The sequence below is a fragment of the Danio rerio genome, chromosome 6 (assembly GCF_052040795.2).
Source record: "Danio rerio strain M-AB ecotype USA chromosome 6, GRCz13ab, whole genome shotgun sequence".
Taxonomy (NCBI): Eukaryota; Metazoa; Chordata; class Actinopteri; order Cypriniformes; family Danionidae; genus Danio; species Danio rerio.
The window spans coordinates 22,215,029-22,242,794 of NC_141026.1; the positions used below are offsets into that span (position 1 = coordinate 22,215,029).

Consider the following 27,766-nt stretch of genomic DNA (forward strand, 5'->3'; position numbering starts at 1 on the left):
CTGTTGTAAATTAGCTCAAGGTTATTCTTCCCGCACCTTTCCCGCCGTTATTATGTTGCGAGTTATGATTTAGATTTCAATGCTCGCGTACCTTCTGAAACATTATATAGCAGGCTAGCTTAGCGGGAGGAAGATTCATTTGAACGGGGCTGCAAATGAATCTACTCTTTTGATCCGAACAAACGAATCATTCAGCGATGCTATCAACATAAAATTTGAGCAGGGTAGCAAGATCAAAGTACAAGACATTAGATTCATTAATATACACAGGCACCTTTCTTTATACAAAATTAAACTTTATTGACTAATCTAACAAAAACTAACACCTAACACAAACACACATTCATACAAGCATAGGGAAGGAGCAAACGTGAAGAGGTTGAGAGGATGTAATGATGGGAAAACCTCGGAGTTTGTGAGAACAAACCAAGCAAACTAAACATAATCAAATTCAATATAACCCTTCTATTGTCTCTTTAGGGTTGAATTTAGCTCACACCAGTTTAGATGTTGGAAGAGAGTTGATACTTGCGGTCTGTCCGTGAGGTCAGAACTCCCGTTGTTGAGCACGTGGTTGGTTGGCTGATCCTTTGTTCCTCACTAGGTTGTAGTTTTAAGTTGAAGCGGCAAAAAGCATTCTGGGCGGTGAAATATCCGGGCGCGGTGCGATTAACCCTTTCTGTCTGGGTTACTGCCTGCTTTCTTGAAGGTTTCAATACTTAGGTTTGTGTGGAAGTTGCTGAGTTTGAAGAAGGTTTTAAAACAACGTGTTTCCAGAGCAGAGAGGGGGGGTAGGGGGGGTTGCCTGGAGTTGAGAGAGAGAGGGGGAGCTCCCAGGCAGCGTGTTTCAGAGAAGAGAGGGGTGCCAAGAGAGGTCCCAAGAGAGTTTTAATAGAGAGGGTGCGAAGAGAGAGAGGGATTTTAGCTGGGTCCTAAACTTTTATAGGGCGGGTTCGGATCCACCCTCCATTGAAAGTTGACCAATTAAAAGCTAACTTCCTTGAATAGTACTTTACAGCTCTTTGTCTGAGGCAGAAGAATTTGCATAGGCAAATTTTATGCAAATCAGGACAGAAATGTTAAAGTCTCTTAAAACGTTAATATGTTGCACTCATATTAAAATAAAACGTCAACGATCGATTTGTACAGCGAGTAAGCTTTTCAAAAAGTCCAAACTTGAACAGTATAAGAGGATGTTTAGCTTAGGTACAGTTAAACATTATATGCAGGGGTATTAAAACCAAAAATATTAATACAAGAAAAAAGGAAAACTTTGCAAAACACATGATTAAACGAAGAGAGTAAAAAAAGAAAGTTTATATGAAAACATCAGTGTTAAACAAGCAGTTTAAAGAGTCCTTTCTAAGCCGTTCCTGTGTTTAATGCCGCATGGCACATTCCTTTGGGTCGTAAATACCTTGGAATCAGGTTTCGAGTCTTCTCTGGGCAAAGTTGGCTCAGTTGTGGAATAAAATGTAAAATATTTATGTGTCTGGTCGGCCATAATCGTTACACCTATCCATTCCCAGACCACGTCCCCCCGCGCTGAGTTGAGTGTAGTTGTGGCACTTTACTGTTGGTCTGGTGGGGTTGTGTCTTTAGGGCTGTTGATTCTTGGTTGTACCCGTTCTGCAGACCTGCTTTTGGGTGAGCTTGAAGGCTTTCAACTGGGCAGCAAGCCTACCACCCGCCTGCGGAACAAGGTCACTTCAAAGCTGGGAAGGATCAATACCTTTCTGGTCTACATGGCAAAAGGCACCACGGAGCCAGAGAAATTCCTTTTTCTCAATCAGCCGGCCCGAATCCGAGCTTGGGCTGCCCTGCTGAGTCGGACGGTGATGGCCGAGCCCATGAGACAGCACTACCTGAGAAACGTAGCCCAGTTCTTATACTACCTGTCGAAAACCTCGCCGGCCTCCTGCTGCCTCTCCAGCACGGCCCTGGTATTGATTCGCAGGGAGGTCAGAGCTCTCATTCGCGGCATACGCCGGGTCGTCGTGCACGAGGTCAGAACCAAGCAGGCGAAGGAGAGCAGACTGATAGCCAAGGCCAGCCTGTTGCGCTGTCACCAGACCGCTGGAAGGAAGATCCCTGCCCTCCTTGGTAAGTGAGCTGTCCACCGGTCAACGTTTCCACCTTTTCGTTCCTCAGTTTCTGCTCTAGGGCACCAGCAGGTCTTCGTTTAACTAGCCACGTCAGCCCGCCCACCTTCCCCCCCGAATAGAATCCCATTCAGGGCAGAAGGTGGGTGGGCTGACGTGGCTGGTTTAGCTGGGTGAACCAAGAGCTGCTGGTAACCCGGAGCAGAAATCGTTTTTTCCCACCCCCTCGCTTTGCTTTAGGTTTAGGTTTAAGTTAAACTATTGGTGGTCTAATTTGTCTAACCTTACTGCCTTCATCCTAGAGTCCAACCCAAACACTAGGCAACAATGGCGCTTTTCTGGCTTTCTTACTGGCTACCTAACCTCCATCTCGGGGCACCGCTATGGAGTCTTCCAGAATTTGACCATCCAGGAGGTTGAAGAGGCCTCCAGAAGCCCGGACGAGTCTGCTTATGTCATTAATGTGAGTATGGTGCAAGTAAGGTGGGGGTCACCAGTAGTATGCTCTCACTCACTTTTTCTCTCTGCTTGTTCTCTGACGCCAGATTTCCACGCATAAGTCGAACAGAGCCTTTGGGGCAGCGCAGTTGTCCCTAAACAGGGAGGAATACAGCTGGTTCCGCAGGTTCTGAGCGCTGCGGGCTGGTCTCCTCGAAGGGAGCCAGGCTACCTATTTCTTTTTCACTTCCAGAGACAGTCCTTGTCGGACCCTAAACAAATACATTCAATCTGCGTGGACCAGCATGGGGCTTCCTGGCAAACTGACCTTTACTGACGTACATGCCATCGCAACCAACGTGAGTATGCATGTGATGCCCCTGTGACTACCACGAGCAGCTTTGATCCTAAAAAGGTTCTGCCTGTCTGTCTTTCTCTGACGCAGGCAAAGAATGCACATTCTTCAGAGGATCGCCGGAAGGTGGCCCAATTCATGTGCTATGACACTTCAACCTCAGATAAGTTCTACGCACTTCACCTCGGACCTCTCCAAGCACGTGAGCGCCGCAGACTATTTAAAAGGGCCCTGGTGGAGGAGGATGGGGAGGAGGAGGGGGAGGCAGTGGGCACAGAAAGCCCCTCGCGGAATGGGCACAAGAGGACAGAAAGTCCCGGGTCTCCCCTGGTAAATCAGTTTCTCTTTGGCGTGGATGGTAACAGCAGAAAGTGTGGCATTGGCTAACTGTCCTTTATGTGTCTCTTTTCCAGGAAAGAACTAGCAGGAGGACGCTGCCATGGCGGCCTGCCAAGGGGAAAAGCCAGGGGGCTCGGCCACTCGAACCAACAGAAAACTCTGAATCATCCTGAATAAATATTATACAACTTAACGGTCATATGGTGGTCAGTGTCTTTATTATTCCTCTATCTGTGTGGTAAAAATAGCTTCAGTAGGGACAAATGAGCCCTGTCTCCTCATTACAAAGGTGGACGCCTGCTGCGTCCAGGTTCAGCCTTGGCTACGGGACAATTGGGACAAATTATTCCTGTTTCATGTGTTCAAAGTGTCTTGTGGGACGCCTGCGTCCAGGTTCAGCCTTGGCAAGGGCCAATTGGGACAAATTATCCCTGTCTTGTGTGTTAAAAGTGTCTCGCGTCCAGGTTTAGCCTTGGTTGATAGCTCATCGGGAGAAATCATCCCTTTTGCAGCACAAAGAGGTGCAGGGCTGGATGACACTGTCCAGGTCTGCAACTGCTTTGAACGGCCAGATGGCCTATGGTCCAACTCTGGGTATTAGCAAGCTTCTCCCGGGACAGCTCGGTCCTTTGAGCTGCATGAAGAGGTCAGGACAGGGCAGCTGTGGAGTGGAGGTTAACTTCGTTGAGGAACTAAAATAAAGTGTGTAATAGACCAGCTGAAAGCTGCGCAAATATCTTTACAAATTAAAACAAATTAAAGGATTAAAATATGACAAAAATTATTATTTTCTACATCAATACAAAACACCACTGCCTCCATACCTTCATCTCTGGGAGCTTTTTTTCAGTTTATTTACAACAACTTGCTTTTGTATAATGTTATTATTGTTATTTATTATCTGCATATTTATATGTGTTTATTAAAAACAAGCTTAGATTAGTCCACTTGTGGGTTTTGGGACTATATGGGGCATAAGAACAGGACGTGTGTCTGGATACAACTCAGTTTTCTGAACACACTTCTATATTATTGCTTATTTATTCATTTGCTGGAAATTAGAATTGAATTTAGAAGTAGTTTGGAAACAAATTTTTGCGCTTAGCAAACGAAGATAACTATGTAGGCTTATGGATGTTTTCAGTGGAGTGTAACGCCGTTTCCTTATCAAAAGATATTTGAGTGGCAGTTCTTTAAAAAAGATAAGTGGTATGTAGATTTGGAGATTTATATTTTTTAATTCAAAATATATTAATTTTGAATTATTTTATAAGACTCAGGCACCACTGTATAGATCTGAAAGAAAAAAAATTTGATACAAAGTGAACTTATTTGTAAATATTGTTATTTATGCTTTGTTTCAGGCAGTAGAAAGACAACTGTACGATAGAGAAAGTGACTAAGACACGCACACAAACATACACAGACACAGCATATTAAAAATGTAATTGTTTGACAAATGCTTTATGTTTTCTGCCAATCAAGCCAATTTTAGTACATTTTATTAATAGAGCTCTTTCTATCTCTAACATTAAGGACAAGAAAATAACATTCTGTGAAAGTGCCCAAAATAACATCCCCCACACCTTAGAGAATTACACATCTTGACCTTCTGGGAACGTTACTAGACAACAGCCTTAACACCAACAAGGACGTTATAAGAACGTTCTGAGAACGTCACATTTTCCAATAAAGTTTGTTCTCCTTAACATTCTTAGAACGGTCTGAATGTTCTGTAAAGGTCCCCAAAAAAACGTCCCTCACACCTTTAAAGAACTCAACATTGTGACCTTCTCAGAACGTTCTGGGAACGTTACTAAACAACGTCCTTAACACTGCCGAGGATGTTATGAGAACGTTCTAAGAACGTCACAATTTCCAAAAAAGTATTGTAACATATATTCTGGAGGTAAACATCCCATTTAACATTCCATGAAAACGGTCTGGGATCAATTTCCAGGACAATTCAGATCACCCGGAGCCAAAAAATCTGGCCTAGAAATTCCTGCTGATAAGTTAACGAGTTTGGGACACTTCACAGAACTGTCCTAAACCATTCTCTGCCCTACTTCAAAAGAACATGGCAGATAAGATAAAAGAGAGAAAAAAAACGATCTTTAGTCACAGACAAAGACATTCCTTAACATTAAACAAAGACATTTAGAACCTCTTGTTTAATTACACTTAACTTTTGTAATGTGTACAATCCCTCATATAGACTATACACATTCGTACTTTCAGGCCTTAAAAAGCATCAATGATGTAAGGATGTGGGAATTATGTTGATGTACTTTTGATGTACTTTTATTGTTGATGTACTTGAGTGTTTGGTGTCGTTAGAATGCCCTAGACATTTTACAACACATGATGCATAGAGCATGATAATAACTTGTACGGCCTGCATTCTTTAATGCCCTGAATTAAAAACCCTCCTTAGGCTGCGGGAGGACTCAAAATTTGCATACGAACAGGCTAGAGACAAAGAGAGGTTTTGCGCTCAAACTTTGCCCCGAAATCATTGGTCGAGAATGCCGAACGCGTTGTGACGTGACCCGCAGTTATAACCAGTCTGCCCCCCAAACCTCCGGACCCTCCGGAAAACCTCTCCCCAGAGAACCTTCTTCTGTCCTTGTTTCTTTGTTTTCCGACTTTGAAACTCAGTTTAATCTCGCGCCTCGTGGGACCATTCAACTTGGACCAAGTTGAACAAACTCCTACAGAATCTCCGACATCCCCGCGCATCGACCAAAGCTCGCACGACACAAGAGAGAGTAAATGCAAGTATATTTTTCCATATGTGTTCTAAGCTGTGCCCCTTTTTAAGGTGTTGATGATTAACTGGTGATTCTCATTAGGTGTGGTTGAACTGAGCGAAATTTGTCATTCTGTACCTAATTTCTGTATTTCCTCGCTTTTCTGTTTCTTTCTGTTTTGTTATATGTGCCATATATCCGTTTATAGCCTAATTAGAATTAGTATACGTTTGTCTTTTATATGTTATGCCCATATATTTCTATACTCAGTTTACGTTTGTTTGATATGTGTTCGATTAGTCAATAAACCTCATTATAATCGCATGGGATTGTTTTTGTTTGCCTCACAGAAAAAGTCACTGAAATGATAGATTCTTTTGCTACCAGCTGCTATTTAAGTTAATCAAAACTTATGAATGATTAGGCTATCTCGCAAGTAGTAATAATTACCTTTCTAAATAAATAGATCCGTACAAAGTCCGCTCAGACGAGCGGCGTGGTCTGTTTATATTTATTTGGTCAAATTAACAATAAGTTAATGCAGAATATTAATGATTAACAATAATTTGTTGTTGTTGATAATTAATATATAATTATATTCATAATCTGAGAGTCCGCTCAGCCGAGAGGTGGGATCAGATACAATTATGTATTTGTTTAACCAAATTGACCGAAGGTTAAGCCTGAATGTTAATATTTAATAATAATAATTCATTGTTATTGATTAATAATATTCATAAACTGAGCTAATTTCAGTACATAATTGGTGGAGAACGCAGCAGTCATTTTTAAACATATTCTGTGAAACAAACATTTTCATTCCATTGTGATTTTGTGCGTACAAGAGAAAGTAAAAAAAATTCATTTTGAAAACGAAATGCATTGATTTTATTTTTTTGCTGTTTGAAACAACTAACACTCATTTGGGGGATGGTGGGTCTCTAGCAGGGGGGGTCTTTGGAACGACCGCTGGCAAACGCTATGGATGAGCTCACTGGGGGCGTTGGTTAGACCCAGGGGAGAGCCCACCGAGCCATGCCCGGATAGAGACCACTATCCCCGGCATGACCCGCGCGTGGAGGGGGGGTAGCGCGTCCCTGAGTTTGCTGACCTGCCGTTGAGTTTACGATAACAGACACATATGAAGGACTTAGTGCAATTTTCGATTTAGCGGTTGATCGAACCAGGCCCCAAAGGCATTCAAAGTAGCCCCAGGAGATGCGTTCGAACCCGGGGGAGCTAGGTGCGCGTTACTGCCCTGGTTCAGCCAAAGACCCAGGCCCCAAAGGCATTCAAAGAAGCCCCAGGAGATGCGCTCGAACCCGGGGGAGCTAGGTGCGCGCTACTGCCCTGGTTCAGCCAAAGACCCAGGCCCCAAAGGCATTCAAAGAAGCCCCAGGAGATGCGTTCGAACCCGGGGGAGCTAGGTGCGCGTTACTGCCCTGGTTCAGCCAAAGACCCAGGCCTCAAAGGCAATCAAAGCAGCCCCAGGAGATGCGTTCGAACCCGGGGGAGCTAGGTGCGCGTAACTGCCCTGGTTCAGCCAAAGACCCAGGCCCCAAAGGCATTCAAAGAAGCCCCAGGAGATGCGCTCGAACCCGGGGGAGCTAGGTGCGCGCTACTGCCCTGGTTCAGCCAAAGACCCAGGCCCCAAAGGCATTCAAAGAAGCCCCAGGAGATGTGTTAGAACCCGGGGGAGCTAGGTGGGCGCTACTGCCCTGGTTCAGCCAAAGACCCAGGCCTCAAAGGCAATCAAAGAAGCCCCAGGAGATGCGTTCGAACCCGGGGGAGCTAGGTGCGCGTTACTGCCCTGGTTCAGCCAAAGACCCAGGCCTCAAAGGCATTCAAAGCAGCCCCCGGAGATGCGTTCGAACCCGGGGGAGCTAGGTGCGCGTTACTGCCCTGGTTCAGCCAAAGACCCAGGCCCCAAAGACATTTAAAGAAGCCCCAGGAGATTCGTTCGAACCAGGGGGAGCTAGGTGCGCGCTACTGCCCTGGTTCAGCCAAAGACCCAGGCCTCAAAGGCAATCAAAGAAGCCCCAGGAGATGCGTTCGAACCCGGGGGAGCTAGGTGCGCGTTACTGCCCTGGTTCAGCCAAAGACCCAGGCCTCAAAGGCATTCAAAGCAGCCCCAGGAGATGCGTTCGAACCCGGGGGAGCTAGGTGCGCGTTACTGCCCTGGTTCAGCCAAAGACCCAGGCCTCAAAGGCATTCAAAGCAGCCCCAGGAGATGCGTTCGAACCTGGGGGAGCTAGGTGCGCGCTACTGCCCTGGTTCAGCCAAAGACCCAGGCCCCAAAGGCATTCACAGAAGCCCCAGGAGATGCGTTCGAACCCGGGGGAGCTAGGTGCACGTTACTGCCCTGGTTCAGCCAAAGACCCAGGCCTCAAAGGCGATCACAGCAGCCCCAGGAGATGCGTTCGAACCCGGGGGAGCTAGGTGCGCGTAACTGCCCTGGTTCAGCCAAAGACCCAGGCCCCAAAGGCATTCAAAGAAGCCCCAGGAGATGCATTCGAACCCGGGGGAGCTAGGTGCGCGCTACTGCCCTGGTTCAGCCAAAGACCCAGGCCTCAAAGGCATTCAAAGCAGTCCGAGGAGACGCGCTCGAACCTGGGCAAGCCAGGCGCGCTCAGTTAGGCCCCGTAGGGTCACCAGTGGCACGGCACAGTTCAACGCAAACGCATGGACGAGCTCACCGGGGCGTTTATAAACCCGGGGGAGAGCCCTCCAAGCCATGCCCGGATAGAGACCACTCTCCCCGGCATGACCCGCGCCTGTAGGTGGTAGCGCCACCCTGATATTCGCTGACCTGCCGTCGAGTTTACGACAACAGACAGAAAAAGAGGATTTAGTGCAATTTCTGATTTAGCGGTTGAACGAACCAGGGGGGGTCTAAAGAAGGGGCCCGTTGCCCCAAGACAAGCGATCGAACGCGGGCAAGGCCAGTGGGCTGAACACCATGGGAGTCAGGGGTCCATGGCTGAGCTGCCAACCCGCCTCCCAGCGCTCATACCCCCGCAGGCCAGCGCGAGCGCGCCCCGGGGAGCCAGGGTCCATGGCTGAGCTGCCAACCCGCCTCCCAGCGCTCATATCCCCGCAGGCCAGCGCGAGCGCGCCCCGGGGAGCCAGGGTCCATGGCTGAGCTGCCAACCCGCCTCCCAGCGCTCATATCCCCGCAGGCCAGCGCGAGCGCGCCCCGGGGAGCCAGGGGTCCATGGCTGAGCTGCCAACCCGCCTCCCAGCGCTCATACCCCTGCAGGCCAGCGCGAGCGCGCCCCGGGGAGCCAGGGGTCCATGGCTGAGCTGCCAACCCGCCTCCCAGCGCTCATACCCCCGCAGGCCAGCGCGAGCGCGCCCCGGGGAGCCAGGGGTCCATGGCTGAGCTGCCAACCCGCCTCCCAGCGCTCATATCCCCGCAGGCCAGCGCGAGCGCGCCCTGGGGAGCCAGGGGTCCATGGCTGAGCTGCCAACTTGCCTCCCAGCGCTCATACCCCCGCAGGCCAGCGCGAGCGCGCCCCGGGGAGCCAGGGGTCCATGGCTGAGCTGCCAACCCGCCTCCCAGCGCTCATACCCCCGCAGGCCAGCGCGAGCGCGCCCCGGGGAGCCAGGGGTCCATGGCTGAGCTGCCAACCCGCCTCCCAGCGCTCATACCCCCGCAGGCCAGCGCGAGCGCGCCCCGGGGAGCCAGGGGTCCATGGCTGAGCTGCCAACCCGCCTCCCAGCGCTCATACCCCCGCAGGCCAGCGCGAGCGCGCCCCGGGGAGCCAGGGGTCCATGGCTGAGCTGTCAACCCGCCTCCCAGCGCTCGTCCCCCCGCAGCAAACAAGAGACCTCATCGCTGACGGAGGCTAGAACGACGTGCGGCTGGTGCCCCATACACGAGCCCAAGTCCGGTGGTGACCCATTCACAAACCCAAAGACCAATTGGGCCACCAGCGGTACGTCTTGCGCACAGGGCACAGGCCCCCCCCCACCGCCAGATGCCAGAGCCTCCGGGCCAGGGAGGGGGGCTGGGCTGGGCTTGCCATCCCCGAAAGGGTGTGTTTACCTCGGGCATTGCGCACAGGGCACAGGCCCCCCCCCACCGCCAGAGCCTCCGGGCCAGGGAGGGGGGCTGGGCTAGGCTTGCCATCCCCGAAAGGGTGTGTGTACCTCGGGCATTGCGCACAGGGCACAGGCCCCTCCCCACCGCCAGATGCCAGAGCCTCCGGGCCAGGGAGGGGGGCTGGGCTGGGCTTGCCATCCCCGAAAGGGTGTGTGTACCTCGGGCATTGCGCACAGGGCACAGCCCCCCCCCCACCGCCAGATGCCAGAGCCTCCGGGCCAGGGAGGGGGGCTGGGCTGGGCTTGCCATCCCCGAAAGGGTGTGTGTACCTCGGGCATTGCGCGCCGGGCACGGGGGCCCCCACCGCTGGATGCCAGAGGCCCCATTAATGGTTCACCAGCGGCTCCATCAATGGTTCACCAGCGGCACATCTTTACGCATCTATCGCCCAAGGTCCAACAGGAAAACGTTATGCCTGGCGCTCACCGGGGCGTTGGTTAGACCCAGGCCCGAGCCCACCAAACCATGCCCGACGGGAGACCACCCTTCCCGGCCTACTTGTCGGGACGTCCCGCGCCTGGAGGTTTTTGCCCGACACCCACAATCTCTGACCTGCCATCAGGGTTTCGGGGAAGGCGAAGATTAATGGACTTAGTCTCTGACAGTCCAGTCGCCAGACCCCACGGTGACTGATCGATAGGAGCTAGTGTGGCGCCCCAGGGGCTAGGCCCCCACCCAGGCCCCCCAAAGCACCAATGGGGTCGGCCTCTATGGGTGTGGCAGATCCTCCCCGTCCTGGGCGCTCTATCAGGGAGGCGTGGGGGTGTCCCTCCGCACACAGCGCCCCCCCTTCCCGCCCCGATCTGTGGGTAAAGGACCCAGATGGCCCGTCTGGCTAAATGACCCAGAGCTTGTCTGCTGCTCAGCCCGCCCGCCAGCCTGCCCCCCTGGACTCCGTTTCCCCCGCGCCGATACTCTCCATCTCTGGGCACCGCTGTGGAGTCTTCCAGAATCTCACAATCCAGGAGGTTGAAGAGGCCTCCAGAAGCCCCGACGAGTCTGCTTATGTCATTAACGTGAGTATGGCGCAAGTAAGGTGGGGGTCACCAGTAGCATGCTCTCTCACTCACTCACTCACTGCTTGTTCTCTGATGGCAGATTACCACTCACAAAACAAACAGAGCCTTTGGGGCGGCTCAGCTGTCCCTAAACAGGGAGGAATACAGCTGGTTCCGGAGGTTTTTGGCGCTGCGGGCTGGTCTCCCCGGAGGGAGCCAGGCTACCTATTTCTTTTTCACTTCCAGAGCCAGTCCTTGTCGGACCCTGAACAAGTACTTTCAGTCTGCTTGGCTCAGTATGGGCCTTCCAGGCAAACCCACCTTTACTGACGTACGCACTGCGATCGCGACCCATGTGAGTAGGCATTGTGACGCCCCTGTAACTACCAGCGGCGGCTTCGATCCTAATCAAGCTTCTGTCTCTCTCCGACGCAGGCAAAGAATGCACACTCTTCAGAGGATCGCCGCAAGGTGGCGCAATTCATGTGCCATGACACTTCAACCTCAGATAAGTTCTACGCACTTCACCTCGGACCTCTCCAAGCACGCGAGCGCCGCAGACTCTTTGAAAGGGCCCTGGTGGAGGAGGAGGAGGATGGGGAGGCAGCGGGCACTGAAAGCCCCCCGCGGAAAGGGCGCAAGAGGACAGAGACTTCCTTCTCTCCCCTGGTAAAAATCACATTCTCTTTGGCGTGGACAGCAGAACGTGTGGCATTGGCTAACTGCCCTTTATGTGTCTCTTTTCCAGGAGGGAACCAGCAGGAGGACGCTGCCATGGCGCCCTGCCAGGGGGAAAAGCCAGGGCGCTCGCCCGCTCGAACAAACAGAAGACTCTGAATCGTCCTGAATAAATATTGTACAACTTAACGGTCAAATGGTGTTCAGTGTCTTCATTATTCCTTTTATTTATTATCTGTGTGGTAAAAGTAGATTCAGTGGGAACAAAAATGAGCCCTGTCTTCTTAGTTCAACGCTGTATGCCTGCTGCGTCCAGGTTCTGCCTTGGCTACGTTCCGATTGGGACAGATTAGCCCTAACTTGTGTGTTAAAAGTGTCACGTGGGATGCCCTCGTCCAGGTTCTGCCTTGGCTACGTTCCAATTGGGACAAACTATCCCTGCCTTGTGTGTTAAAAGTGATTCGCGGGACGCCCCCGTCCAGGTTCAGCCTTGGTTGATAGCTCATAGGGAGAATGAATCCCTTTTGCAGCACAAGGAGGTGATGGGCTGGACAAATCTGTCCAGGTCTGCAAATGATTTGAACGCCCAGAAGGCCTTGAGTCCAATTCTGTATATTAGCAAGCTTCTCCCGGGACAGCTCGGTCCTTAGAGATGCATGAATAGGTCAGGACAGGGCAGCTGTGGAGTGGAGGTTAACTTTATGGAGAACAGAAATAAAACCACGAGCAGCGGATTCTCATTCTCTTCATTCCCACGGCTGAAGAAAAAAAATTTCTTCCAGCTTTTCAGATCACTAGCACGCAGCAGAAAATGGCTGAGTGTTGAGTGTAACTATTTAAACTGCAGTTCATAATATTTTAAATCGATTCTGCAAAGAGGCACGTCCGCAAATCATTTAAATATATTATTGTGCCTGGTGGAACAGCGAGTTCCCTCAGTGCTTTTAAGATAGTTTGGAAACTCCAAATCTGTCTGTTATAGGCCTTTTATTCGTATAGCTAGAAAACCTCTAGACTATTTCTCCCGTGGTTCCAAACTGTTAGATTAGCTACATAACATTTAAACCTCTCTGTGCGAAATTAATTTCAGAACTGCTGGACAGTTTTGTAATTAATGTATTTGAGAGTTGCAAGCTTGCCTATTAACTGCTTTCTAACGAAAAGAATTCTTAAAATCATAAGCGTGTTTTTTTAAATGGTACCATTGTCTGATATGGATGTAAATTCCCATATTTCAGTTATTTTAGCCTAGGCTATTCTGCGTGTACAAACGTGCACCGCCTCGAGAGACGTCTCACATTTTATGTTTGTTTGTCTAATTGTAATGGTCAGATATCATAAATCAGTGTTACTGCAACATGGTTTTAAGAAATGACCGTTTATGCAAATCTAAGTGGTTCGCGCTTTGCCCTTTTTGAAGTCAGCCGCATACCAATTTATGAATGGAAAGTTTTTTTTTTGTGAATAAAGCCACTCCTCGAGAATTCATTGGCTCCTCACCCATGTGACTCGTGCGCACGCACGCATGCGTGAATGACGTAGCAACCACCCCAAAGCATCAGACCTGCCTTTCCGAGGCAGAGTTTGTGACGCGGCTAACGTCACAGGGCAAACAACTCGCTAGCTCAAACAGCTAAACTTAAGTAAACCAACCCTTCGCGTCTAAACAATACCCGCAGTTAGCAAAAAGGCTAATCGGATGTGAAGCGTAACTCTTAACAACGCACTAGCGGCTAACGCCAGCTAACGCTTAAGCCAACTAACCCTTTGCATCTGAATAACTCCAACTTTTAGCACAAGGCTAACCGGATGTGAAGTGCAACGATAAAAACTTTCCCCGCTGTATCCTTCTGCTCTTCTCCCTCAGTTCCGCCCACTGTTGCGTCTCATGCGGTCTGAAATTGTTTGGAGTTTATTTTGTTTTAAGTTCAATTAAGCATTTCAGTTTCCTTGTTGTCATTTTATCTAAACAATATTTTAGTTAGCTAAGTTTAGATTATTGGTCTGCTTTTATATGCTTTTGGGCTATTATAAATTATTTTGTTACTTTCATTTTTATTAATATTACTGCATTCTGTTTTCTTTTTTAATTAATTAATTTATGAATTTTTTTTATACTGCTGTACAGTTTTATTTTGTTATTATTTATTTTAAAGCAAGTTCCCAATAAACTATCCCATACTTAGTTCATATTTAATTTTTGTTTTGTTTATTTTGCTATTTGTTGAATAGTTTTATTCTTCTATTATTATCATTAATAGCATTATTTTCTCCTTTCTTAATTCTATTTCATCTTCTCCTCATGCCTTATTTATTCCCTTCCCTGTTAGGTTTTAGGGAATTTAGTACTTTATTTAAGGGCTCAAATATTAAGCTAAAGGTAAATTCAGAAATATTTGATCTCTAGATCCCACATCTTATTAAAACGTTTTGGGTTAACCCATTAATGTTTGTAGATGATCCTGAATACTAAGGCACTCTTTCTAATTTTAAAGCCGTTGTGTACTGCTTTCTACCTATAGAGAATTATCATTATTATTCTTTTTAAATTTTGTTATGCCAATTACATTTTTTTCTTTTTTATTCCTCCTTCCATCATAGGATGATAACATTCTCTATCCATCAGACACTAAAGCATACTAAGATTCTTACTCCAATTGGCTCGCCCAAAATAGTAGATTCATAGTACTGCCTTTACCCTGTCTCAGAGCCTTCTGTGCTTGTGTGGTTAACCTGTGTGGTGTACAGGTTATCCAGTTTGCAGATCAAAAGATTGGGTTCATCTGTCTGACATAACTGACCCCTGCTCGAGGATACGTCAGATACCTTGGCTTGCAATACGGGTGACCAACCGCAGTAAGGCATCAGCAATCGTACTCCAATTGGCACCTACCATAGCAACTGGCATACGGTCAATCTTGGTTACTTACCCTGTCATGATTCCACACACGTGCCCGCCTGAGTCAGATTCGCGACCTCAATTTATAGGGCTAAAGAGGCACCGGAATCATCAGGCGAAACCCAATTTTGAACCATGCCAGGCGGTCGGCGATCTCATTGAGTGTTACGTATTGTGCTAAAAGCCCACACTGTCTGAGAGTTGGCCTCCGATTACAATATGGGCAAGTGATCTGATAGTGACTGCAGTCTGTCATTTCGGAATGGGTGGAGGTGTGTGGCAGACCCTGGAGTGACAGCGGAGGATATCCTCCAGATTATAGGATAAAAAGTCGGTTTTGAAAACATCGTCTCGGCTTCACGGATGAACAAGGCCGTGGTTGTGTTTTTAAAATCCGAATCACTAATAAACGAGTTGACTGAGTGGAATATGGGTAAAGAGGCGTTTGTTCCGATAACCCCGCTATCCGCTCCAGCAACAAAAGTTACCATCTCAAATGTTCCACCTTTTGTAAGTAACGAAGCTATCCTAAAAGAACTACAATGTTTTGGTAAGATTGCTAGCCCTGTTAAGGCGATTCCGCTCGGATACAAAAATGCCGTGCTGAAACATGTTCTGTCTTACATGTTTTTAAACTTCCCAGAGCGCACTTTGGAAGCATCCTTTTGCATCATTCATGAAGAGAGCTCCTTCATGATATATGCCAGCACAGAAAGTATGAGGTGCTAAGAATGCGGAGATTTGGGGCACAAGCGTTTTTTGTGCCCCCATAAAAATTAACAACGTGTTCTTCATCCCAAGCTGAGACGAGTAACGTGGACACATTGAGAGTTCAGAGGACAGACGAAATGACAGGACAGCAAGAGGTGAGTGAGCTGGATGTTAATATTACTGACAATGTGGAGAAACCTGGCTGTAGTACAGGTAGTGATGCAGATGTGAGTAATGCTAAGTGTGATGAATCTTAAGCTCAAAGTGATACTGAAGTTGTGTGTGAGGGTGCTACAGGACAGGAACGTGGTTCAAAGAAAATTTTTGATGATGAAATGGAGGGATTGTCACAGTGCACTGATGATGGACTGAGAGAAGACGATGAACAATCGTCTGAGGTTGTGAAGAAGGCTGATAAGGATCCATATACTCTAGATCAAATTAATGCCTTTCTTGATAAAACAAAAGGAAAAATCAATGTTGAGATAAGTGATTATTTTCCTGATTTAGACAAATTTGTCTCTTCAGTTATGTCGGTCAGGAAGAAACATAATTATGACGAGTTGTCTCAACAGAAGCGCTTTCGTCTGAGGAACAACATGATGCATACGGTCTATACGGTCAACTGGAAAGATAGGAAAAACAAGGGGAAACTCTAAATAATTATGATGTTTAAACTACTATTTCTCCTCTTTGTTTCCCTCTCTCTCTCTCTTTTCTAAATGGAAATCTTGAGGGTGGGTTCATTAAACACAAATGGTTTGAGGGAGGAAAAGAAGAGGAACTTATTGTTAGAATCCATAAGGATAAAGCAACTAAATGTTATTTTTTTTTGCAAGAGACCCATAGCATTTCTGATAATGAAGCTGAATGGGGTTGGTGTTGGAAAGGGGAGAAAGTGCTTAGTCATGGGACGAACCTTAGCGCTGGTGTGGCTATATTATTCTCCTCTGCTCTAAAAGTCCAAATTTTAATGATAAATGAGATAAAGCTAGGTTGATTGGTAGCTGTAAGAGCCAAAATTAATGATCTTTCTTTCCTGTTTATTAATGTCTATGCTCAAAATAATGGAGCAGATAGATTGAAGCTTTTTTCTAATTTAGAGTGTTTTTTAAGACAACAGCAAGATGGGGACTTTATTTTAATAGGAGATGATTGGAATTGCACTTTAGATTTTAAATATGATAGGAATGGTGAAGAACCACATATGCAATCAGCTTCACGTCTGGCTGGAATTTTAAAGAATCAATTTTTCAGATGTGTGGAGGGAACAAAATGCTTCAATAAAACAGTACACTTGGGTAAAAATAAATGATGGTAGGTTTTCTGGTGCACGTTTAGATCAGTTTTATGTATCAAACAATGTAAAAAATAGAGTGGTTGGTGCAAATATTATTCCTACATTCCTATCAGATCACAAATGAATCACAGTTGAGTGTACATTGTTAAACAGGACTCACAAGAGCTACTATTGGCATTTTAACAAACTATTGCAAGATAAATATTTTTGTGAAACATTTAAATATTTTTGGGAGGCTTGGAAGAATGAGAAGGGGTTGTATGAAAATATTATTCAGTGGTGAGAAATTGGTAAAGTGTAAATAAGGGTTTTATCAGCAATATGCTGCCCACTCCACTTTGGTTTAAAAAAAAACAAGAGGTATTAGAAAGGAAATTGAAAAAAGTATGACTGTTAATGATGCTGGTAACTTACAAGACTTGTGGACTGAAAAAAAAAGAACCAGTTGGGTTCTATTTTAAATGAAAAAATTAAAGGGGCACTTGTCAGAAGCCGTTTCTCAACCACAAAAGACATGGATGGCCCAACATTACTTTTTCAATTTGGAGAAAAAAAAAGACAAGAAAAATTGATGTTTGTTTTAAAAGATGATGGTCAGGACACTTCAGATCCAGGTTTGATGCGTAGATGTAACGAGGAGACTGACACAGAGGGATCCATTATGCAGTATTTGGTAACACTTACAATAAGGGTGCATTAGTTAACATTAGTTAATGCATTAGTTAACATGAACTAACAATGAATAACGCATTTATTAAGCATTACCTAACCTTTGTTAATGTTAACTAAACATTTATTTATGTGTTAGCTAATGCATTAGTAAACATGATCTAACAGAAATTAAGGACTTTGTTCAGCATTACTTAATCTTTGTTAATGTTTATTTACACATTATCTAATGCATCTCTTTACATGAACAGCTTAATTAGTTCATGTTTACTCACTCATACACTAACGCATTTGTTAATGGATTAGATCACTTGATCTTATAATGAACAACACATTTATAAAGCAATACTGAATCCTTGTTCTTGAAAACTTACAATGTTAGTTAACGCGTTAGTTAACATGAACAACATGTTAGCATAATTGGTAAAGCTTTTAATAAGTGCATAGTTCCTGATCAATGTCAGGGACTGTGGCGAATAAAATGCTCTCCCATTTTCTCGAAGTGCCACAAGGAGGCGCTGCTCTGTTCTGCCCTCTGTCGAGCTTCCAAAACCTTACTTCCGGGGTCGGGAGGAAGCAGAAGGTCAGGTACACAATAGAAGACCATAAAAAGGGGGTGTTGAGGGTTGCTCCGGGTGGCTGTTGTTGTTGTTGCGGTTGTTAGAGCTGCTGTTTTCTTTGCTGTTTTCTTTGCTGTTTTTTTTTATTGGTGTGTTGGTGGTGAAATCGTGGGGAGAGAAAAAGACGAGAAACAAGAAAGATGCAAAGGTGAAGAGCTGTTGGCTTTGAAGATGGAGGTGTGGCGATAAATACTGTGGTGTGAAAGTGATGGTGGACAGGCTGACCAGAAAAACTACACGAGCGATTAAGTGCGAGGGGTCTGCAGGATCTTATGGGGATCGAAAGCCAAGGTGGACCTGTACAGAATCAGCGTTGTTATTTAGGTCATTCACATTCATTCATACACCCATACAATCTACACCCATTGCTACAAAATTCACAAACCTTCTTTACATTTCTCATTCTCTCTGGTTTCTGTTACCTCAGCCACACGTTATTATTGTTTGTTTGATTGATTGTTTGTTTGATGTTTTCTTTCTTTTATTTTATTGACTTATCTAAGCAGTGATTTTTTTTTGTTGTTGTTAAAAATCGTTCAACCAAGATTGAACAGTGGTAAAAAGAATTAGTTATTATTTAGAAATTATATTTGTTGTACTGTGTGATAAAAATACAACAGTTGATTTCATTTAAAGTGAGTTGCGTTGTTATTATTTATCCTTTTCTTTTGCATTGTGTAAGAATCAGCTCTTTGGTTTAAATCACGTTTAAACTTTGGGGATTCGAATCAAAGATTCGAACATGATTCACATATAATTATTTAAAGCTTACACTTAACTTAAGTATTTGTCCAGCAAATAGAACGTTTAGTGTAAAGCAATCCTGTATTATATTATTACGTGGCCAACAATAACAATATGAAAACAGTATCTAATTATTTAATAAGCAAGGTAGCTTATTATCTGAAGCTGAGGCATTAACTTATAAAGCACACAACACACCAACACGGATCTTAAAACGAAACAAAAGTTTATTGCTACTCTATAACACAAAGTACTAATCTACGTAAAACAAACAAACGCACATACATACACACACGTACAAGCAGTTTGCGGAGAGTTTTGACTAAGTGGATTTAACTTCCTTCCTCGGTTCCTGTAGTTATGATGAGTTTCAGAGTTTGGATGTGTTGACCCGATGGCTTGTTGTTAAAGCGGTTGCACAAGCAGATAGGGGGTCGAGCCGGCAGCAAGTGAAGGTCGCGGTCTGCTCCGTGATGTAACGAGGCTTCCGGCGAGGCGATGTAACGGCCACAGCACGAGAAGAGCGACGTCCGGGCAGCGACGGCGGTGACGACTGGCAAAGATGACCGGCAAAAGACGACGATGAAATTCCTTTGTTCAAAGTTTATAGGCTTTGGTAGAGGCTGGGTCTACACAATACTTGTCCAATCAGATAAGGTGCGGGGTGGAGTCACACCCGCAATTCTGCCCTCTAGGAGGCCGGGTTGACACCTGGTGTGGGTGCTGCTTTGATAGCATAGTGATTAAAATAAAGTCTCATAACATGGACACTTTTCATAGTATGGTTTCTTCATATAAACCAATGCATTTGAAACGTTCCTAGCTTTCAATCAATACCAAACATGAAGTATTTCACAAACATTCTGTAGATTTCATTTGTCACTGAGGGCTATTACTCAATAACTATCCATAACAGTTTTGTTAAACACATGGAACATGTACACACAAAAACCTACAGAAACATAAAGCAAATGTACATTACTCAAATAAACTGTTTTACTTAAATGTCCATTAAACTTTGGAAGCGTTTCTGATCGCTTCTGTGTCTGCCTGAGAATGTGTATTCCTTGCAGACGCCAAAGGGCACGCGAACCAAAAGGTACTTCTCAAAAACCGGTTTGGTGGGTTTTTGATTGTAGAGCCTTTTATTGTTTTAAGGTGTAAAGTTAATTAACACATAACTGTGATGTTGACTGGCTAGTCATCCTGTGGATTGCCTTTTGCTGGGTGCCTGTGGATTGCTTTGAAAATGAAATCAAAGTTCAGACATGTAGGCACCAACCAATCTTTTAAGGATAACATGGTCTGTGACTTTTTCGGTTCTGGAACGATCCGTTGACTCCCTACATCCCCCATTTGGATGGTGATGTTCCTGGCATGAACATCGGCAGACACTGGAACAAGAGGCATAGGTAGAGAGAGAACAGACACACAAGACACAAACCACATTTCCATTCCATAGACTGAGTTCTGGTGCAGGTTTTAGCTCAAATTGTTCGGGTTAAGAACACAAGGTGTAGTGTAACATTGCCTGAAATAATTCAAATTTAGTTATTTAGCTAGTTTACTTCATTGCGAGTATGTAGTGGCGCTAGCTTCAACTTAAATGAGCAATAATTCTGCAGCAATTGACACTAATTTGGGAGAAGGAGTCAATCCTACTTTTTCGGCCCTGTGCATGAATTTGCAGGAGTTCCCTGTAAAGGGGACTGGAACTGCAAATTAGTTAGGGAGAGAGAGAAAGAAGGAAATGAATAGGCACAGTGATGCAACAAAACAAGGTAGGTTAAAAACCAGCAATAACAGTGTTGCATACGTGGAGTGGCTTCTCTCTTACTAGAGGTTGTTCTAGCAGTGCTGTAGAGGAGAAAGTATTAGTGTTGTGTTTACCTAGGTGTTCCCTAGAATGTCAAAGGTTATGTTAGTATGTAGAGGGTAGAACAGTTGATCTGTGTCAAGTTGTGGTCCTCCCCCATTTGTTGTTCAATGATGATGGAGCAGTAAAATGTTCATCCCGTAATGGAGGTACCGGAGTTTGGCATGGGTCAGGAAGGGTTTCAGGACTGAACTGAGGTTTGTTGGAGGAGTGGCAGACGACCAGAACGGCACTTTTAGAAACCTGAGGGTTTTCACCTGCAAGTGTTTGTTGGTTCAGGTGATTGTTGCTTCTCCGCTCGGCGACTAGTCAGGCTTAATCTGCTTTTTCCTTTTTACCGTTTCCTGTCCTCCTCTATGCATTTGAGAAACTCTTTCATCATCAATTTCACCAGTTCTTGAGGGTCAAATCCCGGTGGGGTATTTTCCTCTTGCTGGGATTGAGTCTGAGCGTTGTCAGGGTGGAAATGTTTGGAGTACCTTTGTTGACTCCTTGGACTTGATGATACAGGGTTTTGATGTCTTCCCTTGGAGGGACTACTAGATGGTGACCAGTTTTTGTTTGACCAGTTTTTGTTTGACCCCCATTGGTTTCTTTTCTTGGTGGTGTTCAGGTGAGCGTCGTTGTCCACGCGGCCCATCCTAGTGACTGTTCCTCTGTTTGAATCTCGTGTCAGCGTAGGAGTTCCGTTGTCTATTAGACGAAGACGCATTCCATGCTGGGGATAGTGGTCTCACGCTGTTTGGGCGTTGGGCACCCTCTAGTGCCAGTTCTGGATGGGTGTTAAAGTCAAAAACTGTTGCAGTTTTAGTGTTTTTCTCTAACACCATCTTTTGTTTGTCGTGGGCTTTCTGTGTCAAATCTTGCAATTGCTGGATGCTCATTGTTCGTGGGCATGCAAGTACTCCGAGATGTTGGCTTACTGCAGGATGGAGGTTTCTCAGGAAGAGAATCTTAAAGTTCAGGTCTTCTTCCATATTCGGTTCGTTGCGAGTTCCGAAAAAGGCTTGCCTGAGTCGGTTGTAGTAAACATGTGGGGACTCATTGCGAGCTTGTTTTGTCTCCAGAGCACCTAACAGTCCTTGATCTGATTCTGGGTTTGCAAACACTCTGATGAGGGCTTCTTGGAACAAGCGATAATCGTTCTTTACCCGAGCCGGTTGTCGGTCCAGGAAGCTGCGCACCTCAGTGCTGGATGTGGCTAGAAGCAAATACAGTCTTTCTTTATCAGAGACATTGGGTCTCATTTCCAGGTGGAAATCAATGTCTTGCAAATAAGCGTGGACCTCCAAACCACCTGACACACTTGGAGTAAACTTGCCAATGTTTCTGGCCAGCTTTTCAAGGTCTTTAAGGTCCAGACCTTATGACGATGTATGACGATCTGTGACTGGCTATCACAGGCTCTCTTCGCTGTGGGATAAGGTAAGACTCTTCAGAAGGTGTTGGCGAAGATCTTTGACGTGGTTTTTCACCTCTTTCAGTAGGTGAGAGCTCAGGGACAGGGGATCCTGTCCTACTTGGCAGGGGCGAGGCTGGTGCACATCTTGTCTTTGGAGGTTCATAGCGCAGTGCATAGGCATGCCTGAGTTCACTGGCGGATTCCTCTTTGATGTCATCCACTTCCTGCATTAGTCTGTCGATCTCATGTCTTGCTTCGCTCAGGTGAGTTTCAAGGGCTTTGATTCTGGCCTTCTTGTCTCTTAAGTCCACCTTCGCTTCCTTCAGTAGTTTTTCAGCGTAATCTAGCTTGTTAGCGATGTCAGCGTGGTCTGCTCTGGCTTGTTCTCTTTGTTCTGTGATGGCTGTTAGAGCTTCTTGTAGTTTGTCGATCTCCTCTTTGGTACCTTCATCCACCTCATTTGATTGTTTCAGGCGTTCCTGAGCCTCTAGCTCTAGCTGCTCGATGAGGGCTTGCAGGCGTGTCAGCTTGTGTTGGAGTTGGGAGGCGTGTCTGTCACTCAATTTGAGGGTGGCTATGAGTGTGTGACTCAAAGTACCAGTGATTTTGGCCAGCTCCTTGTGGTTGAAGCTTTGACTTGGGTCTTGCTTCATGATGCTGTCTATGTTCTCATCCAATTGGTTTTGCGTCAGGGGCTGCAGTGTTTCGGCAGCTTTAGGGAGGAGACTGCCTGTTACAACGCTCAGCCATGTTTCCAGGTCCTTCCAGTGGCCAACAGGATCTTGGAGTGAGCCATGTTTTGGGGCGGCGGGGGGTGGGGGGGGGGAAGGACTTAGGATTTTAACTGACACAGACCTTGAAGAGAGATAGAGAGGAGAAAGAAAAAAAACAAGGTAGAAAAATGCAAACAGAAAAGGAGAAATGTTAATGTGCAATGTTAAGTGTGTACTAATGTTGAGTTAAGTGTGGTTCTCTGGAACTGTGCTATCTATTAGCCTTCTCTGCTACTGGAAATGCATAGAATTCAATGCAAACGCGTTAGCGTTAGTTTAGCTTAGCTTCACGCTATGCTCTTTGTTTACAATCCAAGCTGGCGCTGGTGGACTGCACATGCGCGCTTGAATGTAATTCCGGCAAGTCTCTCTGTACTTCCGGACCAAGGTTGCTGCTATGGCAACGACCACAAAGTGGAATAATAGCAAATTTCACAGTATCACTTGAGATGAAGGCGCATCTCACACTGTTTAAACAAAAAGCACTAGTTAGATTTTATATCTTAACAGTACTGAACGATTCTCAACTTATGAAAGTGAGAAATTAATCAACAGGATTTCTGAGATTAATACAAATCATGACAGAGATATGGGGGATCTCAGCACTCTGTGTTAAGTCTGTTTAGACTGCAAACACATCCGTGGATTCAAACCACAATTTTAATTGATCAATTTCAAAACTTCTCCTATAAACTACACCAGGCAGCTTTCTCTGAGCTCCGCGTTTTAAATAATTCACTAAGTCTTAGCAAATTACAGGGCAACAAGAATTTAGTTAGCTATGCTAAATCAGTTACCAGGAGAAAACACAGCTGAGTTTCCAACCGGGAATCGCGGCGTACAAAATCATACTGTGAAGGCCTTACATAACGTTATGAGATAAGCACAAAGGAATACGCTTTGTCTTTCTCTACATGCACTTTAGAGCGGCTTACAGTTTGTCTCGGCGGACAATTTAAATGAAGTTTTACTTTCTTAACAACACTAAATGCAGTCAAGCAATAAAACAAATGGCACCACAATGAAATTGTGCAGTAACAAAACTTCTGTTCTTTTTAATCTATTCTTTCCGGACAAAAATAGAAAAGATTAACAACGTGATTTCTGGGTTTTGTGCTTTAAAAGTTAGATCTGCTTGCCCGCATTCTCCACCACTATGTAAGAATCAGCTCTTTGGTTTAAATCATTGTTATGATTTATGTTTTTTTTTTTTCCTGTTTTTTCACCCTCCTCTCCGTTTGCTCAACCCTAGGTTTCTTATTGGTTTATTATTCTGTCCATCATCATTATGACGCTCTCTGGTTCCACCAATCCCAGGACGAGCCACAAGTATTTAAAGCCCTGTCAGTCCAGTGTGTGGGGTGCGCCCTGCCTCGGCGTACCCTTTGTGCTCCACGCAATTTGTTTGTGCAAATGCTTCGTCTATTTTGTGATCGCTCAGTTACTGTGATAATTCGAGTTGCTTGTTGAACTTTGTTGGCTTTAAGTAACATATGATGATGGTTGTGTGATTCTAAACTAAGATTTAGCGGACTTATCCGTTTTGTTTTGTTTTAGTTTAGATTGACGTTTTGTTAGATTAGTTTGAGTGTTTTGCCACCCGTGTATTTTTGAGTTTTGTAGTTTGATTAGTTTAGTTCGGGTGTCGTACACACTGAAGATCTCGGTTTTTATTTGTGTTTCTTTTTGACGCCTAGTTTAGACATTAGATTTAAGGATTGTTTTGTTTTGTTAATTTCTTTGATTTGGCTTACACTCGTTTTTCTTGTTTAAAGATAATAATTATACATGTTTGTTTGTTTTTTTTCTCCCCCATTTATTATTGTTACATGTTTCAATTCAATTATAGAGTAAAAGCTTTAAATGAGAGTTACTGAATCTTGCCTCATTATTGATCTGTCGCACACATTACACCTGTCTCACTTAAATGTTACAGCATCCCACTTTAACATCATAAAACACGTAACAATCATGTTTAAACTTTGGGGATTCGAATCAAAGATTCGAACATGATTCACATAGAATTATTTAAAGCTTACACTTAACTTAAGTATTTGTCCAGCAAATAGAACGTTTAGTGTAAAGCAATCCTGTATTATATTATTACGTGGCCAACAATAACAATATAAAAACAGTATCTAATTATTTAATAAGCAAGGTAGCAGTATCTGAAGCTGAGGCATTAACTTATAAAGCACACAACACACCAACACGGATCTTAAAACGAAACAAAAGTTTATTGCTACTCTATAACACAAAGTACTAATCTACGTAAAACAAACAAACGCACATACATACACACACGTACAAGCAGTTTGCGGAGAGTTTTGACTAAGTGGATTTAACTTCTAGCCTTTGCTAAGTTCTTAGCATTGCAACCTGAGAGAAACCATAAAAGCAGAGAATTTTGCTATTCTTTACTACTTAAACATAATTCACACCAGATTCAGTAATGGGTAGAAACCTTGTTTGTGCTACTTGCGTTCTGATGTAATTTTGGTTTCCTCGACTGGTCCAAAGGGAAATCCCGGCGAAGCTGATTGGTCAGCGTAGCAACTTCAGTGACGTGATGGAATTCCCTTGTCGGTGAAGAGGGGTTTCCTTAGTCGTTTGCTAGGGATACGGATGTTGGACAAGGCGGCGTTCGAAGTCCTTCCTGGGTTCCTGTAGTTATGATGAGTTTCAGAGTTTGGATGTGTTGACCCGATGGCTTGTTGTTAAAGCGGTTGCACAAGCAGATCGGGGGTCGAGCCGGCAGCAAGTGAAGGTCGCAGTCTGCTCCGTGATGTAAAGAGGCTTCCGGCGAGGCGATGTAACGGCCACAGCACGAGAAGAGCGACATCCGGGCAGCGACGGCGGTGACGACTGGCAAAGATGACCGGCAAAAGACGACGATGAAATTCCTTTGTTCAAAGTTTATAGGCTTTGGTAGAGGCTGGGTCTACACAATACTTGTCCAATCAGATAAGGTGCGGGGTGGAGTCACACCCGCAATTCTGCCCTCTAGGAGGCCGGGTTGACACCTGGTGTGGGTGCTGCTTTGATAGCATAGTGATTAAAATAAAGTCTCATAACATGGACACTTTTCATAGTATGGTTTCTTCATATAAACCAATGCATTTGAAACGTTCCTAGCGTTCAATCAATACCAAACATGAAGTATTTCACAAACATTCTGTAGATTTCATTTGTCACTGAGGGCTATTACTCAATAACTATCCATAACAGTTTTGTTAAACACATGGAACATGTACACACAAAAACCTACAGAAACATAAAGCAAATGTACATTACTCAAATAAACTGTTTTACTTAAATGTCCATTAAACTTTGGAAGCGTTTCTGAACGCTTCTGTGTCTGCCTGAGAATGTGTATTCCTTGCAGACGCCAAAGGGCACGCGAACCAAAAGGTACTTCTCAAAAACTGGTTTGGTGGGTTTTTGATTGTAGAGCCTTTTATTGTTTTAAGGTGTAAAGTTAATTAACACGTAACTGTGATGTTGACTGGCTAGTCATCCTGTGGATTGCCTTTTGCTGGGTGCCTGTGGATTGCTTTGAAAATGAAATCAAAGTTCAGACATGTAGGCACCAACCAATCTTTTAAGGATAACATGGTCTGTGACTTGTTCGGTTCTGGAACGATCCGTTGACTCCCTACAATTGTGTATGGTGGTTGAATGCCGGCTGTGGCTAACCAGGGTATTAGTAAATGTTTTTCTTTTTGGCAAGGAAATCTTGTCTGGCGCCAAGTAAATATTACTAAAAAAATAGTAAATATTGATAACTAATTTTTTTTTTGAGGTCCGCTGGGAGTGAGATTAAAAGCCGTGAAAATCTGAAACTGCCTAATGGTCACGTGGACTAGCGGTTGAGCGTTGGACCGTGGTGCAGATGGGCCTGGGGTTGAATCCCACTAATGCTGGTTTTTGAAATTTATTTTTATTTTTCTTCATTCAAATTATATTTAAACTAAATTATTATTACCAGCCTCCGTTACAGGACAAAGGAGGACTTTTGGAGTGTATTACATCAGAACCTCAGCTTTAACTGTTATTCATGTTTGCTAACACTTTACTAACATGATTTATCATTAACAAAGCATTTATTTATAGAATTATGATCCTTATTGTAAAGTGTGCACTATTTCAACATTACCTAATGCTTAAGTAACGTTAATTAACACTTTACTAACATGATTTATCATTAACAAAGCATTTATTAATAGAATTATGATCTTTATTGTAAAGTGTACACTATTTCAACATTACCTAATGCTTAAGTAACTTTAATTAACACTTTACTAACATGATTTATCATTAACAAAGCATTTATTAATAGAATTATGATCCTTATTGTAAAGTGTACACTATTTCAACATTACCTAATGCTTAACTAGCGTTAATTAACTCATTACTAACATGATTTATCATTAACAAAGCATTTATTAATAGAATTATGATCCTTATTGTAAAGTGTGCACTATTTCAACATTACCTAATGCTTAACTAACATTATTTAACACTTTACTAACATGATTTATCATTAACAAAGCATTTATTAATAGAATTATGATCCTTATTGTAAAGTGTACACTATTTCAACATTATCTAATGCTTAAGTAACGTTAATTAACACTTTACTAACATGACTTACCACCAAACCAACAATAACTAATGTTACTAACATCTGTGGGTTCATTAAAACAGTCATTATTGATTTTCCTGGACCCAAAAAATACTCAAAACCATGTATCACTCAGACTTTCAAAACCTTTAATACATTACATAGTTATGTCAATTATAAAAACATAAACACATTTTTAGTTTTAAGATAATTAATCTCTGCAAAACTGGGAAAGTGGTTATTGCCAAGATTGCCAAGGTTCATGGTATTTCCAGGATGCAAATGTTGTTTAATAAGTGGCATAAGGTGATTGCAGGACCTTTGATGAACAAGCAAAAATGCTTTTTGTGTGTGTGTGTGTGTGTGTGTGTGTGTGTGTG

At 44.5% G+C, this 27,766-nt stretch overlaps 1 protein-coding gene across 1 annotated transcript; it reads left to right on the plus strand.

Annotated features, from left to right (window-relative positions):
* The first annotated feature begins 10,722 nt into the window (after nt 1-10,722).
* On the plus strand, nt 10,723-13,522 carry LOC147843500 (uncharacterized). Its single transcript, XM_087256233.1, has 4 exons — nt 10,723-11,108; nt 11,191-11,445; nt 11,526-11,796; nt 13,512-13,522. Exons 1-4 carry the CDS (start codon nt 10,932-10,934, stop codon nt 13,520-13,522), a joined length of 714 nt encoding a protein of 237 aa, XP_087112359.1. The 5' UTR covers nt 10,723-10,931.
* Nucleotides 13,523-27,766: the final 14,244 nt, after the last annotated feature.